The sequence below is a fragment of the Bubalus kerabau genome, chromosome 8 (genome assembly GCF_029407905.1).
Source record: "Bubalus kerabau isolate K-KA32 ecotype Philippines breed swamp buffalo chromosome 8, PCC_UOA_SB_1v2, whole genome shotgun sequence".
Taxonomy (NCBI): domain Eukaryota; kingdom Metazoa; phylum Chordata; class Mammalia; order Artiodactyla; family Bovidae; genus Bubalus; species Bubalus kerabau.
In genome coordinates this window covers 107,430,486-107,448,498 of record NC_073631.1, presented here as the reverse complement: position 1 = coordinate 107,448,498, position 18,013 = coordinate 107,430,486, and the positions used below count along the sequence as shown (strand labels likewise).

The 18,013-nt window shown below is 35.8% G+C and overlaps 1 protein-coding gene and 1 pseudogene across 9 annotated transcripts in view; both read left to right on the top strand.

The window, feature by feature from the left end:
• Window positions 1-18,013, top strand: part of BRAF (B-Raf proto-oncogene, serine/threonine kinase) — a 165,713-nt gene that overhangs the window by 89,892 nt on the left and 57,808 nt on the right. For 5 of the 9 annotated variants that reach the window (XM_055591099.1, XM_055591103.1, XM_055591105.1 and 2 more), the window contains exons 4-8: window positions 1,429-1,541; window positions 2,389-2,491; window positions 9,132-9,280; window positions 10,117-10,236; window positions 12,853-13,012. In XM_055591099.1, the coding sequence (XP_055447074.1) occupies window positions 1,429-1,541; window positions 2,389-2,491; window positions 9,132-9,280; window positions 10,117-10,236; window positions 12,853-13,012 (645 nt within the window). The remainder of the gene's footprint in view (window positions 1-1,428; window positions 1,542-2,388; window positions 2,492-9,131; window positions 9,281-10,116; window positions 10,237-12,852; window positions 13,013-18,013) is intronic. The other 4 variants (XM_055591107.1, XM_055591098.1, XM_055591101.1 and 1 more) reach the window with 1 other exon arrangement.
• Window positions 8,711-8,829, top strand: LOC129659722 (uncharacterized; annotated as a pseudogene).

Here is an 18,013-nt window from a genome sequence, read left to right as displayed (position 1 = left end):
TTCAGTGATGAACCTACTCCCTCAAACTTTTCCCTTGCTGGATAGTTTTTAACAGTTATATTGAGCTAAAATCTGTCTCTTGTTTTTCTAATCTTAGGTTCTAATTTGGCTTTATGGATTGTTCCCCATTGACATACTGTTTAAATTCAGCTGTCTTATATTCACTTTCACTCAATTCACCTCTGGCATAAGAGTCCCAATTTCTTTAGAAACTTCTGGTTTGCTAAATACCTTAGTGATTTAAACTTGCCTGGAGAATCTCAGGGACAGCAGAACCTGGTGGGTTGCAGTCCATGGGGTCGCTGAGAGTTGGACACAACTGAGCGACTTCACTTTCACTTAGTGATTTAAAAGAAAGAAACCTTTAATTTTGTTATTAACTAACACATCTTGTCTGTCACCCTCCACTCCCCTCTCCGCATAAAAACCAAGCAACCTGAACTCCCATTGCTTCACCTTAGTCTATCTACACTGTGTTTGTCAGTTCTTTCTCAGTTTTAAACTATTCAAATTAATAAGAAGGGAGATGAGTCACTGGCAGAAAAGACCAAGGTAGAGATAACTTCAAATATATAGGAAGATTCTTTTTCTCTCTCTTTTCGATGCCTCTTCTCTCTCAGCTCCTAATGTCATCTCTACTTCTCCGTAAGTTAGCTTCATTCGGTAGCCAGATTTTCTCAGTGTACTAGGAAAGATAACCATTAGGGATTCCATATTTCTGTCTTCTTGGAACTTTACAGTAGGAAAGAAACTTCTGTCAACCAGAGTCTATCTGTCAGTTAAAGGAAGAACTGTAGTACTGTTCAGGTCATATATCTAGCCCTGGATCTGGGATATGGGAAACTGATTAGCCAGCTTATGTGCAGCCAGAAGAGTAGTGACCCTGGATTCATAACTTCTCAAGTACCAGGTGGTTTTTAGGGAAAGGTGGGTTCCCAGAGGAAATAGGAATGCTAAACAACTACACAACAAATATCACCTGAATACATTAAGACAAGTGTTCTCTTCTATGTTTAGGATCAGTAAGAGATCTCTTAAGGACCATGATAATTGACCGTTTTCAGCTTTGAACAACGTTGGATCAAAGTTGATTTTGCTTTAAATGTTGACATTTATTATTTCTCAGCAGAGAGCACTTAGTGATCTGTTGTATTTTCTTTTCTTTTATGTGTTTAAGATATTTTGTAATTTTAATAAAAAACCAAAAATTAATTTTGCCTTAAGTTGGTGAGTAATAGATGCTTGAGTCATAATTTTCCATTAATATTAAGTTAGCCCTAGAAATAATTTTCTCACATAGTAATCCATATGACATTTTCAAAATGTTATAAAGGTAAATTACTGGGTTTTGGGTTTTTTTTTTCAGTGATGTGAAAAAATATATAATTTACTTCTTCTACCTCATACCCTGACTTTATGATACCCTAGGTACCTGCACGGTGTGGAGTCACAGTCCGGGACAGCCTGAAGAAGGCACTGATGATGAGAGGTCTAATCCCAGAGTGCTGTGCTGTTTACAGAATTCAGGATGGGTATGGTTTGTATGTGATGTGAAACTTTGTTTAAAAAGGGGAAAATACATCAGATACTAAATTTTGAGGTTTTCTGTAAGATCTTTACCCAAACCTAGGGTATTGAAAATCAACCTCAGAAAAAAAAAAACAAAACTAAGTTTATTAGCCTAAACAAGTCTGGTATGCCCTTTGAGGAGTGAACATTAGATAATTTTGTGTAATGATGGTGTTTATTATTCTGATAAAATGACTTTATATGGAGTTTGAGATTCTTAAAATTTTGAACCATTTTCTCTGTTTCTTATTTGAATAATGGACTCTTTCCCACTCCTATTTTTAATATAAACTCATAGTTTCACCAAAGACTTAACAAAATTAACATTTTATATTGAATTATTTTTCAGAAAGCATGAAATTATGCCATGACCCCACCCCTGCCACTCCCAATTTTGAATCCCATCTGGAAAAGAAAAAAAAAGAGATCTCCTTTTTGGGGGCATATTGTCCCTTGAGTACTCTTTTTCTTTGAATGGATAGGTAAATCCATACCTGTGATTTTTTTTTTTGTTTTTTGTTTTTTTTTTTGGACCCCAGGAACAATCCATTTTCTGCTGTTGTAGGTCTTTTCTGGAGCTGACTTGAAGAAAAGAGTACATCTCTTTACCCTGCTGTTTGTCCAAGAGTGATACATTTATTTGGGGTAAACTTAAAAATTAATTTATTGCCATTTAAATTTCTAACGATGGAAGACTAGGGAGCCAAAACTCCCTCACCATTACTAGCCCCTCAATAACCAATTTTCATATCTTCAGCATGAGGTATATGAAGCTTTTTAGGTATGATAACCAAGAAAGGCTGTGTCTGCGCTTTTCAGGGAGAAGAAACCAATTGGCTGGGACACTGATATTTCCTGGCTTACTGGAGAGGAGTTGCATGTAGAAGTGTTGGAGAATGTTCCACTTACAACACACAACTTTGTATGTACTTTTTATATTTTAATGTCAAAAATCGTTAAGTTCTTTGAGTTTTTATTTAAAGAATGAAGTATGAGATGAATAATTTTGGCATTGTTTTTTTACCTAAGTTGAAAATCAATTTTATTCTTTAAAGGGAAAAAAAGCACCACATATTAAACAGGTTTTTTTTAATCATTATACTTTGTCTTTAATTTTAAAAAGTAATAGATAGTCATTTAAAAAATTTGAATGGTATGAAAGTATATCAAGTAAAAACTTGGAAGTACCCTACCAGAGGTAAATAGTTGTTATTAATAATTGATTATTGTGTGGTCTTCCAAAGTCTTTCTGTATATAAAATGTGTGTTCTTATATCTGCAGGCCCAAAATATTCTTTCTTTTTTACTTCCTTCATTTTCCTTCATTATTTTCCATTTCTTTCCTTTTTAAAAAAAACTAAAAATGGAATTATATTTTGTATGATCCTCTTTTTTAAAAAAGTGTTAAGCACAGCATCATAGGTATCTTTCCATGTCATTACACCTAGCTTTATAATGATTACATAGTAGTCCATAAGAATATACATTCAGTGTATTTAACCATTCCTCTTTTACATTTAAGTTTTTTAAAAAAATCCATTCTAAACATGGTAAATAGATTCTGCATACACCTTGACACACTTGTGTAAATGTTTCTGAAAGATAGGGTAATGGAAGTGGAATAGCTTTACTTGAGGACTGAAGAAAGACAGATGTTAAAGCTCTCCTTCCATACTTCTCCCTTTATCTGGTTTTTGCATTTGCCAGAATCTAGCCTAAGCTAAGCGTCTCCAGCCTGAGGCCTGGAACAATGGAACTTCTCTACTTGGAGATAAGGGTACAGTTCCCAGAGCTTGAGAACCTGTTCTCTGAACGAGTAGGCAGCAGCCAAGATTAGAATGATCTATAAGGCAGGAGTGCATTTCTTACTTTTCTGTGTATGAAATTTGAACTGTAGTTTATTTTTCTAAATGGATAGTAATTGCTTCCCTTTCGGCATCAAGTGTTTTCCCTTGTGCCTTTGTGATTAGAACAGCTGGGTTCTTCTGGTTTCCCAGGGGGTTAGTGTTTTGGGGGCTCCATTAGTGGTGAATAATGAAGTCGGGTTTGTGCTTCAATAGATCAGGCATCTTTTGGACAAGTGTTAAATATACCTGATGTCAGTCAGATTTACCATGAAGCATATAATTTTATTATCATGAGATAAGGCATTTGCTAGTATTGATTTTGTTTTTAACTTGTAGAATTTTGAGAAGATAAATCTTAAGAATTTTTATTTCAGTTTTTAGGAATTAAAAAAAATAGTTGAGTTTACATTTCATAGTGATGACTACTCTTTTTCTTAGTTATTCTTCTTAATTAAATTTGGATATGAGAAGGTAAAGGAAGACCTAAGTTAGTAACCTTGAAGTAGTGCCTCAGGCAAGTCCTTGCCACAAGAGGACAATGAAAGCAAGCTGCAGGTGAGTTGCAGGGTATGGGAATCTCCACAATACAGTTGGAGACATGCCAGTAAATATTTGTTCAGATCTTTTTGTTTGCCAATATTTTGTCTGGTCTGGGGATATAACAGTGAAGAAGAAAACAGGATCCCTGCCTTAGGGCTTCCCCAGTAGCTCAGCAGTAAAGAATTCTCCTGCAACACAGGAAACACAGGTTAGATCCCTGGGTTGAGAAGATCCCCTGATGAAGGAAATGGCAACCCACTCCAGTATTATTGCATGGGAAATCCCATGGACAGAGGAGCCTGGCGGGCTACAGTCCGTGGAGTCACAAAAGAGTGAGACACAACTGAGTGACTAATTGTTTTAATTAAGAATTTTCATTAACACTCTTAATTACTGTATACATTTAAAGTGCCAACATCCGTTGGATCATTGAAAAAGCGAGAGAGTTCCAGAAAAACATCTATTTCTGCCTTATTGACTATGCCAAAGCCTTTGACTGTGTGGATCACAATAAACTGTGGAAAATTCTGAAAGGGATCGGAATACCAGACCACCTGACCTGCCTCTTGAGAAACCTATATCCAGGTCAGGAAGCAACGGTTAGAACTGGACATGGAACAACAGACTGGTTCCAAATAGGAAAAGGAGTACATCAAGGCTGTATATTGTCACCCTGCTCATTTAACTTCTATGCAGAGTACATCATGAGAAACGCTGTACTGGAAGAAGCACAAGCTGGAATCAAGATTGCCAGGAGAAATATCAATAACCTCAGATATGCAGATGACACCACCCTTATGGCAGAAAGTGAAGAGGAACTAAAAAGCCTCTTGATGAAAGTGAAAGAGGAGAGTGAAAAAGTTGGCTTAAAGCTCAACATTCAGAAAACTAAGATCAAGGGCATCTAGTCCCATCACTTCATGGGAAATAAATGGGGAAACAGTGGAAACAGTGTCAGACTCTATTTTGGGGGGCTCCAAAATCACTGCAGATGGTGACTGCAGCCATGCAATTAAAAGACGCTTACTCCTTGGAAGGAAAGTTATGACCAACCTAGATAGCATATTCAAAAGCAGAGACATTACTTTGCCAACAAAGGTCTGTCTAGTCAAGGCTGTGGTTTTTCCAGTGGCCATGTATGGACGTGAGAATTGGACTGTGAAGAAAGCTGAGCGCCGAAGAATTGATGCTTTTGAACTGTGGTGTTGGAGAAGACTCTTGAGAGTCCCTTGGACTGCAAGGAGATCCAACCAGTCCATTCTGAAGGAGATCAGCCCTGGGTGTTCTTTGGAAGGAATGATCCTGAAGCTGAAACTCCAGTACTTTGGCCACCTCATGCGAAGAGTTGACTCATTGGAAAAGACTCTGATGCTGGGAGGGATTGGGGGCAGGAGGAGAAGGAGACGACAGAGGATGAGATGGCTGGATGGCATCACTGACTCGATGGACGTGAGTTTGAGTGAACTCCGGGAATTGGTGATAGACAGGGAGGCCTGGCGTGCTGCGATTCATGGGGTCGCAAAGAGTCGGACACGACTGAGCGACTGAACTGAACTGAAAGTGCTATAGATACACAGAATAGAGATTCCTAGAATAAATGTTTTAATTTAAGAATTTTCATAAAGACTCTTAATTACTGTATATGTTTAAAGTGCTGTGTGTGTGTGTGTTAGTTGCTTAGTTGTGTCCAACTCTTTGCAACCCCATGGACTGGCCCCTCTGTCCATGGAATTCTCCTGGCAAGAATACTGAAGTGGGTTGCCATTTCCTTCTCCATTGAAGTACACAGAATAGAGATTTCTAACCTGGCTTTTGAGGAGTCAGGAAATTTTCCCAAAGGAAGAATTATCAAACCTAAGACCTGGTGGATGAGGAAAGATGAGTGAAAGGAAGACTGCGCTAGACAAAGGGAACAGCAAGAAAGCATGTTACCCTTTCAGATTTGAGAGAAGTTTAGAATGGAGGCTACATACTTGGAGAGGCGGATGTTACAGTGTAGCATATATACCGGTGGAATAAGCTCATGTGAGTCCTTGTATGCTCTGTTGAAGATTTGGACTTTTCCCTAAAATCATTGGAAATTTAATGACTATTATAGGCAAGGGAGCAGTGTGATTAGTTAGATTTGTGGTTTTGAACAATTGCTCTTAGCGTCATATAGAAACAAGAGTAAGCCTGTGTTCTGCTTAGAAAGGGAAAGAATTCCTCTCTCTGCCTTTGTGTGCTGAATTTCCTTGGCTATGGGAGGAAGGCTGCTTATGCCCCCTGGTTTCATAGTCTGTTACAAAGGCGATTCCTTCAGCATTTACTTATATCCCAGGAATCCTTGGGAATGGATGGGGTGGAGGAGGCAGGAAAGGTAGAGAAGCAAGATTAGAAACAGATGCCATGGGTCCAGACCTTCCCATCTTACATAGATGCTAACCTCAGACAGCCCCACACCTTACAAATCAATGCATGCAAACTGCCTGTTCTATGGCCCACATGAGTTTACCATTCATGTCTCAAATTCCAAAATAAGCATCAAGTTGTGGCCCAAAAGAAAAGATATATCTTCCTGTAGCTGCTTATAAACAAAGGTGTACATACAGAGGTATATGTCACTCAGTTTATGCTCAAATGCATATCCATATTTTCTCCTTTCTGCTTCCCTCCTTTCTCCCTTCCTTCTCCTTTTCTTCCACTTCCTTTACATACAGAAACAATCAGTTATGCATAGTTTTCAAGTATGTCAGTGACAGGAAGAAAGACTGCAATTGACTAGATTAAAGAAGGAAGAGAAATTAGGGCTTCATGAAACAGATTATTAGGCAATTGAAAGTATGAGTATGTAGCAAAAAAGATAAGATGACTATAAAATGGTGATTCCTATGAATACGATTTATTTTTTTCTGTGCTCTAATTTCCAGAGATTATGCTCAAGTACAAAAAGATGCTTGCTTTAGTAAATAATAGCCACATAAATATTAAATAAGCTTTTTCTTACTGCTTGTATATCCAGAGACAAATGGAAAAGGAACAAAGCTAAAAACAGTTAGTTGCCTTTTTGTATCTTCTGTAACTTGATCCATAGCCAGAATGTGAAGAAAGCAAGAGCTACTCTTAAAATTATCTAAATAGTTTGTCTAAATATTCTCAAAAAGCCAGAATGGATGATATGCCAAGGTACCATTTTCTATGAAACATTTCTTTTAATAACATTTTATCCTGTTAAATATGTATTTATTGAAGAGGTTTATAAAGTGAGTATTGAAATCAATTTAATGGATCATGAAAAGCATTTATATGTAATAGAATGGATTAGAAATTCTGATGTGCATTATATATAGAGTAATATTATAAGAATACAACTGTATCCTGAATCACAATGTATTTTTCTTATTATTGTGTGTGATTAATGTTGTCTGAAAACTTGAGAATATACAGCAAAAAACAAAGGACAAAATAGAGTCACCTCTGCTCTCATCACTCCTAAATAGCCGTTGTTAACATTTGTCATTTACTTATCCTTCTTATGTTTTCTGCTTATTACATACACAAACCAAACAGTTGTAAACAGTTTCTGGTTTTATCCATTACCAAGATAGAACCTCCCTAGCACAGTTCTGTTTATGTGACACGTTTGCCTTCTGACATGGAGTTCCTACATGTTGCCCTGTAAGCATCACATAGAGGAATGTTCACAGATACATTGAGGTGTTCTGATCCTCTAACAAACTGATAATTTGTTAAACGTAGTTCTTACCATCTTTTAAGTGATGTTCGTTAACAAGTTTAGGTAGGGTTAATCTGATTTTCATATAATTTTAATTATAAACTAGTTTTTTTCTTTTGTAATTTTTTTTAACACTTTAATCAAAGTATATTACATTTTAATCAAGTGTATATAGTTTTTAAAATAGTGCAAAGGGGTTGCCCCAACCCTTATTAGCCTATAATGCCACTCTGTAGAGGAAATCATTCTTTCACTTTTATTTCTTCTTTCTTTTTTAAATTTGAAAAAAGACATAGGAGACATAGGAGACTTGGAAAATACAGAACAAGGTTACATATAGTTCCACTATATATTACAATTATTTAAGTAGATAAATTAAGATTTTTAGTTGGAGTTTCAATATCAAACTTTCAAAAATCAATTGAATAGATAGAAAAGTAGAAGGATATAGTAGACTTGAAAAGCTCTATGAACCAATTCAACATAATTACATTCTTAACTTTTAATGGTTTCTGTTTTAAGCTCTTGTAGTGATTCTTTTCATGTTACTGAATAATAACTTTAGATCACAACTTCTTTATCAGTTTTAGACATCATTTACTGATTGCCAGTTCCATTGGAAATTAGATCATCTGTAACATGACAGCCTTTCCCCCTCTTTCCTCTCCTCCTCGGAAGTGTTTTTGGTTTTTGTAGGTTTTTTGGTTCCTCTGTTCCACACCTTTGTAACTTTAAGCGTGCTATTGTTTCTTGTGTCAACACCAATAAGCATCTCTTAACTCCTTTGTAGAATTATTCAAGTGTACTCTTACTCTTTCTTTCACCTCTGTTACTTCCTTCTCCTGTACTCTTACTTTTATATAGTAAAGCTTGAAATTAGTTTCTAGTCTTTCATTTATCTCCCATCTTCTTGACTTCTGAGTTTAATTGAATAGTGGGTGGGAGATAAATTCATGTAGTCCATCTGTTACCTTGAACCCCCTGGTTTCGTTTTAAACTCTTCATGGTTAAGTCGGTTCTCATGATGTAAACATAGTAAGTCTACAGCCATACCACCCTGAATGCGCCAGAGCTCATCTGATCTCGGAAGCTAAGCAGGGTTGAGCCTGGTTAGTACTTGGATGGAAGACCGCCTAGGAATACCAGGTGCTATAGGCTTGGGCTTCCCTGATGGCTCAGACGGTAAAGAATCTGCCTGCAATGCAAGAGACTTGGGTTCGATCCCTGGGTTGGGAAGATCACCTGGAGAAGAGAATGACTGCCCACTCCAGTATTATTGTCTGGAGAATCCCATGGACAGAGGAGCCTGGCAGTCTATGGTCCGTGGGGTCGCAAAGAGTCGGACACGACTGAGTGATTAACACAAACTTAGTAAAAATTTGTTATTTTAAACAAAAGAGTAAATAAGTTGATTTCTAAAAAGATTCTTACAGAATCCTCCATGATGTTTTAATTTGCAGGTACGGAAAACTTTTTTCACCTTAGCATTTTGTGACTTCTGTAGAAAGCTGCTTTTCCAGGGGTTCCGCTGTCAAACATGTGGTTATAAATTTCACCAGCGTTGTAGTACAGAGGTTCCACTGATGTGTGTTAATTATGACCAACTAGAGTAAGTAATCAAAAAAAATTTTTTGCCACTTTACATTTAACTTTTCTTAATGTGAAACTAGTATGTCTTAGAATCTGTGGATGTTTGCTTTACAGAAGAGTTGTTACAGGGAATTTTTTGAGGTTTGGCTAGACAGTAGTGTAGCCAGTACTTCTCTTTCAGATTGTAATTCTGGTCTGCTGTACATTTCATTTATGTTTCATATTCTGTTTTAATTAATATAAGATCTCCTCCCCATAGATATCACTTTTAGATGGTTTTTGAGTGTTTAAATTAACTATTATATTTTTGGACCACAGATTGGGGAGTCTGGTTCTGTCAGCTGTTTTGTAAATTAAGTTTTCTCTCGAAGTTAGTGTCTGTGTCTCTTTCTCTCCCCTCTCTCCCACTCCCTTTCTCAATATATTGAGTTAATTTTAATCTTTTTGTGTGTATTGTCACTACTGCTATTAAGGTCTTATTTTTTGATCACTGGAATTAGGGAGAGTTCCACTCAGTAGTTTAAAGTACATGATAATAATGTAACCTTTTAGCAATAGATACATTTTCTTCTAATATCTTAACCATAAAGCATAATTTTTCCTCTCTACTATATAGAAATTTGCTATATAGAACAATTAGTTTTAGATTCTGAGCTTGTCTTTGAAAGTCGAGTATAATTTTTTACCCTAAGCTATCAGACAGAAATACAGCTAATTGAATTTAGCAGTCTTTCCTGAAAATGCAATTTGAGCTCAGAAATTTTTGTTAATTCTTTAATGTATTCTGGTGTATGAAGCTTCTGGGTTTTGCACAAGTTAGGTTTGTTTTGTTTTGTTTTTGTTTTTGCCTCACAGTTTGCTGTTTGTCTCCAAGTTCTTTGAACACCACCCAATACCACAGGAGGAGGCCTCCTTAGCAGAGACTACCCTTCCATGTGGCTCATCCCCTTCTGCACCCCCCTCCGATTCTATTGGGTATGATTTGATTCCTGCTGTTCAGTGACATGCTACTTGAGCTAATTTTTTTTTTTTTTTAACTTTTAGTTGCCTAGAAACATTTCCGACATTTGGGTCATTAAATTAAGGACTTTTTTTTTTCAGGTAACTCATCACACCTGTAATACATTTGGTACAGATACAGAGGGTTAAAACTGACAGAGATTGTTGTAGGACCATACTTGGAAAAAATCAAGCAACAAATAATTTAGAGTCCCTGCCTTGTGCTTGCTTTATTTTTAATATCAGATACAGAAGTATATGATTTCCATTTAGAAAAAACCATTGACACAGGAGATAATGGCCAACAGTTTTAAGCTAATATATAATTATAATCTACAATTTATGATATAGTATTTTAAACTATGTGATAAATATTGCAATGTTTACAAAAGAGAATAGCGAGAGAGAGTAGTGAACATTTAATCAAGGAAGTGGGATTTGAACTGGACCATAAAGAATTCCAGAATCTGAATGAGCCCAGGAGATAAAAGCACAGTAGTGATGGTGGGACCAGAGGGGTAGGGGGAGAAGAAAAGGACAGAAACAGCTTATCTTCATTTTCTAGTTTATCCATTTTCTTTAGATTTGATAATAACATTTATAAGATTTAATCCAGATTTTTGTTTTTCCTACGTAAAGACCAGTGTCCTTTGCATACATATTTCTGACTTAGGTGCTACATGTTGCTGTATAGTCTTCATTTATTATTAAGTTTCGAGAATGACTTGCTGTCACTACACCAGATCAATTATATTAATTAGACCACCCTCTACAGTTGTAGTTAGTTCAGGCTTTTTCTACTTTTAAGTTATGACATAAACTGTGTTACTGCCTTGAGACTTTAAATTAGCCTCTAAGTATTTAGAAAAGCCAGTGCATGTTTCAAAAGTTTATGAAAGCTGTCATTTTAAAATTCTTTTTACCTCCTCCCAAAATCCCTTGCCAAAGGCTGTTATTGGCTGTCTAAAGCAAAAACAGAGACAGCTTTGTCACAAACTAAAAAATAATCAATTAATCATAATAAAACCCTGTTTCCCTGGTGGCTCAGATGGTAAAGCATCTGCCTGCAGTGCGGGAGACCCAGGTTCAATCCCTGGGTCAGGAAAATCCTCTGGAAAAGGAAATGGCAACCCACTCCAGTATTCTTGCCTGGAAAATCTCATGGGTGGAGCCTGGTAGGCTACAGTCCATGGGGTCGCAAAGAGTCGGACACAACTGAGCGACTTCACTTCACTTCAATCATAATAAAAAGGACCAGTAGAGCAATTATTTTTATTTCAGTTCTAAGTGGATTCATTTAGTTAATATGAACAATTAAAGTTAAAATTTCTTTCCCTACCCTTTTAAAAGGATGCTTCAAAGAAGTAAAACTCATAAGTTGGTATGGTTCAGAGTCTAGTAATATATTTTATTTAGAAGCTTGTTGTCACAAGTTGACTTTTTTGGCTCTTCCGACCTTCATCTGGTCCAAAACTATATTTTCTTCTCATTCTTCTTTAAACCCTCTCTCAAAAATGTCTTTTTATTCCTTCAGCTGTCTTTCTGGCTGTCTTATTAACCACTTGATAACTGCTGATTAGTTTCAGAGTTTGCATAAGATGGGGTGCAACAATAACCAATCTCTGAAGAGAAGCTGTTAGCATTGAATCATTCATTGGTCCTGACGGAGCTCACTGAGTCACACCTCATCAATCAAGTGGTACTCACTTCTCAGCTCCCTTGGATATTCTTTCTGAAGAACATAGACTTCTCATGGGTGTTTACAATCTATTCTCAAAATTTTAATGTGCTCTGTGAATGCCAGCTTCATTTTGGGGGCAGTGAGAGATCATAGACTTTGTTATTTATCTACACTACCAAAATAGGTCAGTCTGTCAGTTTCATCAAAGAGCAGTTTTTAGAAAATTTGCTTTAAGGTTTAATATATTATTCTTCTGTGTGTCTTGTATCAATTATTGGGCATAGTAAACATTTCAAACTATGAGAGATTAACACTCTGAGAATCATCTTTTGAATTTGGAAATTATTTTTGCCATTTTTGTTCAAGATTTTAATTTACCTCTTGTATAAAGCAATAGATACATCTTGTATAAAGCAATAGATACCTGAAATACACATGTGTGATTTTAAAAGATTTATGATTTCCTAATACTTCCCATAAAAATTTCATCTTAGTAACTTCAACTATCAAGAAATGGCAAAGGTAGAAATAATTAGCAGACATTCTTCAGTCAGTGTGTACTTAGAACATTTTTGTATAATGTTAAAGAACAAGAGTTTCTTCAGCTGATTAACCACAGGTAATTTCTAGCCATTTGAAGATTTCTCTGGAGTTTTCTGAATAAAATCAGTATTCTTATCATTGATATTTCATGGAGGGTCTGCTTAAGCAAAGCAGCTTTGTTGGTGTTAGTTGTAAGCATATATTAGTTTTTTAAACTAATTCTTTTAAAAGTCATTACTGCCATTGCCTTTATTTTAAGGTTTTATTTAAGAATATGAAAACAAAATCTTTATGTAATTCATTTTTCTATGTTATTCTCTCTTGAAAGTTGCTCTAAATCTTATCTTCCAATCACTTGACTTTTCCAGGCCCCCAATTCTCACCAGTCCATCTCCTTCAAAATCCATTCCAATTCCACAGCCTTTCCGACCAGCAGATGAAGATCATCGAAATCAGTTTGGACAACGAGACCGGTCCTCATCAGCTCCAAATGTGCATATAAACACAATAGAACCCGTCAATATTGATGTAAGTATCCAGCAGTGTTCGAATGTAGAAAATTCAAGTGTGTTTATTTTTCTGCTGTTTTTTGGATCACAAATTGGGGAATCTGGTTCTGTCAGCTGTTTTGTAAATTAAATTTTCTCTCTCTCTCGAAGTTAATGTCTGTCTGTGTCTCTCTCTGTCCCCTCTCTCCCACTCCCTCTCTCAATATATTGAGTTAATTTTAACTTTTTGTGTGTATTTTTAATATAGATTTATAATATAGATCAGAAATAAGTGCCATGTTTCATTTATCACAGTTAGTATAAGTAACAGACTTTTCATGAATTACAGATCAGAAAAGCCTTGTCATCTTCTCTGCTGGCATAAAATATTTAACTGGTACCAAAGTAGAGAGTTATTCTCATTGGTTTTTTCCTTATGACACTTCTGTAAAAGTCTTATTTTCATTTAACAGATAATCAATCCACTTGACCCATTTGAAGGTATAGAAAAAATAAGAATATACTTGCATATTTCAATGTGAAATCTTTACCTAAATTTCTAAAAGTTCAGCTTTGAGTTAAATAACCCTTAAGGACTAATCATTACTTTATGTACTTCTCGTGCAAAGCTACCATTTACCTTCTTTACTTTCTTGAGTATACCATTGTACTCCATCTCTATACAAATCAATTATTTTAGCTACTTCTGGCTGATCACTCTTGAACTTTTTTCCTTTTCTAGTTTATGTTACACACTTGAAGTTAATTATGAACCTTAGTGTCACTTCTTCAATTTAACCTTAATTTCTGGACAGCAAAAACCATTCCCAATATAGTTCCCTAAAATAGGAATTATTATGTGATGACCTAACTTAAGAGGTCATCAAAAAACATTTGTATTAATAAAAGGCTTAGAAAACAAAGCAGAGGTGTATTTCCCATAGTATAGACCAAGGGTCAGCAAACTCATAAAGGGCCAGATGGTAAATATTTTAGGCTTGTGGATCTTGCAGTCTCTAAAGACAACTGTTGAGCTCTGTCACTAGTGTGAAAACAACCATAGATAATAAGTACATTTTAAACAAACAGGTGAGGCTTTATTCCAATAAACTTCAGTAAAGCAGGTGGCCAGCCCATTGTATTTTGCTAGTTCCAGATATAGACAAAAGGGAAGGAAGGGTTGAGAAAAAAAGATGACATACACTGGATCACTCCAGAAGGACTGGTTCATTCTACTGCATCATCCTGATAACCAAATTCCTGAAGAGAATAAGGAGCCCTTGACATCTGAGCTGTGGTGGGGTCAGGATCATTTCTCCCATAATTTGTACTTTAGAATAAAAAATGTGGGTTATCCTTAATCTTGAATGTAATAAGCAACAGAAAAAGCTACCAAATTTGTTTGCATTGGGAAGTAATCATATTTAAAAAGAAATCTGAAACTGTTTACCCAGATAAGCAGGATACTGAAATTACTGAGGGGTCATGTGTATGCTAGAGGACAGCCTGTTGTTCTCTAATGAGCCTAATGTTCTCGTTATACAGGCATTCCTTCTGTGAGTCCTCATAAGGTTGAGTAAAGGAGCCAAAATTATCCTAACAGGAAAATATTCACTAATTAACAGACTCCCCTAATAAGTCTCCACCCACATATTCCTCCCTCCCAGTTTAATACTAGCTTGCATTCCAGCCCCTTTTCATCATTATCCAACATTGCTATGAAAAAATAAAGCAGACTGATTGCTAGTCTGACAACAACAAAAAGATTTTAAGGATTTATTGAAGATAATGAAAAGCCACTGGGAAATAAGGATACAGCAGAATTAAATTAGTCCAGTTAACAGTAAAAGAGAGTAAGTGTCTAAAGGATGACAAGAGAACAGGCTTTTCTAAAGAAAATGAATTAAATATCGAAGGATTGATGGAGGCATTGAGGGAACTGATGAAATCCTTTAAAATTTTTATAGAAATGATTGATTGTGATGTGAAAGATAAATATTAAATTGAGAGTTTCAGTTTATGTTATTGTAAGTTTGATATTACGGCCAACAAAACCTTGATTCCCTCTGTATTCTAAGAATTAGCATATTGTTGACATTATAACAATATTTTTGTTGAAGTGAATGAAAATAAACTTTTTATCAATCTTAATTTCATTTTTCAAGATACATTCCCAAGTCAGACTTTCTTCCTACTTTTTGCTATGAAATTTTTTTTTCTGATTTTGTTGGATTTATTTAAAGTAGCCTTTTCTTAATACCAGTTTTTCTCAGCTAAAAAGGTCTTCTTCCATCTGCCTAGACCCACATACAAAGGGGGAAAAAAGTAGGAGAGGGAAATAAATGAATAAGGGGATTTTGTGAAATATGAAATCAAAACTTATTTCTAGGTTAGATCTATTGTCAGTATGTTCAAAGTTGTAAACTTTGTATTTACTTTCAAAAGTAACATTCTTTTAGACTATTTCTCTTTATATCTTAGTGTTCCTAAGATTCTCCTGTTCTCTTGGGCTTGAACATTTGGAGTGTCATGTTTACATCTTTCTTTTTCATCTTCCCCATAAGCAAATAGTCATAAGATATCACCTTTCCTTTTGATATGTATCTCAAATTTGTTTTTTCTACCACCATTTGGGCCCATATTTCTTCACCTGAACTGACATTAATCTGCTATATAAATTTCCTGCCATTGATTTCTCTGTCCATTTACATTCTTTATTGCTACTGTCAGAATAGGGTTTTATTCTGTTTTATTATTTATTGTAAGACTTCAATCACCATCTGTTCCTTTGTTATAAAACTTTTGTTTACTTCCCATTGGTTATAAAATATAAACCTTTTAGCATTTCATTCAGTTTCAGTCATCTCATTCAGTTTCAGTCATTATTTATCATTTATTATTCCAGTAAACCAAATTTAATATTTACTGTGGGATAGGCACTGTATCAGAATAGGGAATTAAGATGAATTAGCATACAGTCTTTGCCCTCAGGGAGATCACGGTCTAATGGATGAATCAGACATATAAATAAATAAACACAAAAATATACAATGATAGTTTATAGAAGGGGATGAACTCTACCTGATTAAAGACAGTCAAGTTTAGCAGAGAAGAGACAACATTTAAGCCAGATTGTAGAAGATGAACAATGAATATGAAGGAGTAGGGATTTATTAAGTACCTAGTGTTAGGGGTTTTAAGAAGGAAGAACATTTGTTAAGGAAATGGTATGTACAGAAGTATGAAAGTACCTTTATGTGGGATGTAATTAATACTTGATATTGTAGGGAAGATGACATGTATTATTCTGAGGTCTCTGTAGTAGCTGATAGTGAAGGGTCCAGTAAACTGAGTGGGAAAGAAAGTGGTCAGCTCTTTACTTTAGAAAAATCTTTTGAATTAGTGAGAGATTTGATAGACATGGTTGTTAGGATTGATACTGTAAATGGCATGCTTACTATGTGCTAGGTCCTTTACCAAGTACATAAAATTTCTTATTCCATCCTCATAAACACTTGTGAGTTAAGTACTATTATTTTCCTTCTTTTACTGTTAAGAAAATTAGATTTAGAGATGTCAAGAAACTTTTTCCAGATCACACAGGTGATAAATGATTGAAATGGGGTAAAACCTGGCCATTCTTCTTATAGGCAATTGCTGGTCTATCTAGTAGTAGAGGAGAGAGAGAAGTGGGAGATGAGAGATAAAAAAAGACAATGCCTAGAATTCTCTGCCTTAGGTGTATACATAGTATTTATTTGATTCATTAAGATAGAAATGCCTAGGGAAGAACAGGGGTTGTAGGAATGAAAATGTTAACTTTTATTTTGGACATACTGACTTGAAGATGTCTGTGCATCTTTACTGGTTTAGAAGTCTAGTACCAGTTGAAATAAAGACCTTGAGTAGAGATACGCATTTAGAAATAATTAGCCTATTTGTGTTAAAGTCATGAATGTAAATGATGGTAGAAATGCAACCCTAGTGATCATTAACATTTGAGATATAGGCAGAGACTGTCTTTCTCTGTCTCCATTATAGGCTCCTCTTCCTAAATTTAGCTTCAAACAAATAAGAGAAAGTGGTGTTGAAGAAGCCACAGGGAGAAATGGGGACTTCAAGAATGCTGAAGTAGTTGATGGCAGTTGTCATTGAGACTCAAATGAGATATAACTATTGAATGTATTCAATATAACTATTGAACTGGACAATTACAGTGTCATTTTGATGTCATTGAGAGCTGTTTTAGAGGTCTAGTAGAAGAGAGCAAAAGCTGGTAAAGATGTGGGATTGAGTGCCAGATTTGAGAAGTTTGGCTACAAAGGAATGATGAAAGCCATAGACTGAAGCAGAGTCATGTGAGAGACTTGAGCATACTTGTAACTTGAGGGGAAGAAGCAAGTAAAGAGAGAGGTTCAAAAGAACAAGAGAAGGAGTAATTAAGGTAGTAAATAAAAATTCCTTGAACTTGGAAGTGATGTTCCTCAGGGGCTGCTGCTGCTAAGTCGCTTCAGTCGTGTCCGACTCTGTGCGACCCCAGATACGGCAGCCCGCCAGGCTTGAGGAGTTAAAGGTGAACATAGCTGCCTCTGAACTCTTTAGAGGCAGAGAGACCATGGGCAGATGACCTAACTGTGGAGCTAACAGTGTCTGCCCCTTGTAGTGATTATTATTCTTGGCACAAAAAAAGAATTCAGAAATTATAGCTAATATTATGTAGATGTTTGTAGATATAGAGACAGAACAGAATGTTCTTTGATAGCTTCTGTTTTCTCTATCCTGCTGAAAAGGGGAAGAGCAGTAATTAGGAAAGGAACCATTGGAAATTGGGGGAAAGTTTGAAATAGCCAGTATTGGAATACTAGAAGGTCCTGTTTAACCTAGATCACATAGAAAAAGATTGTCAGAGAGCTTTAAGAACATATTTAAGATCGGAAAATACAAGCTTATGGTGGTTATTAGCAGTAGGTTGTCCAGAAGGCCTTTCTTTTTTTTTTTTGGCAGCGCTGCTCAGCTTATGGGATTATACTTCCCTGATGAG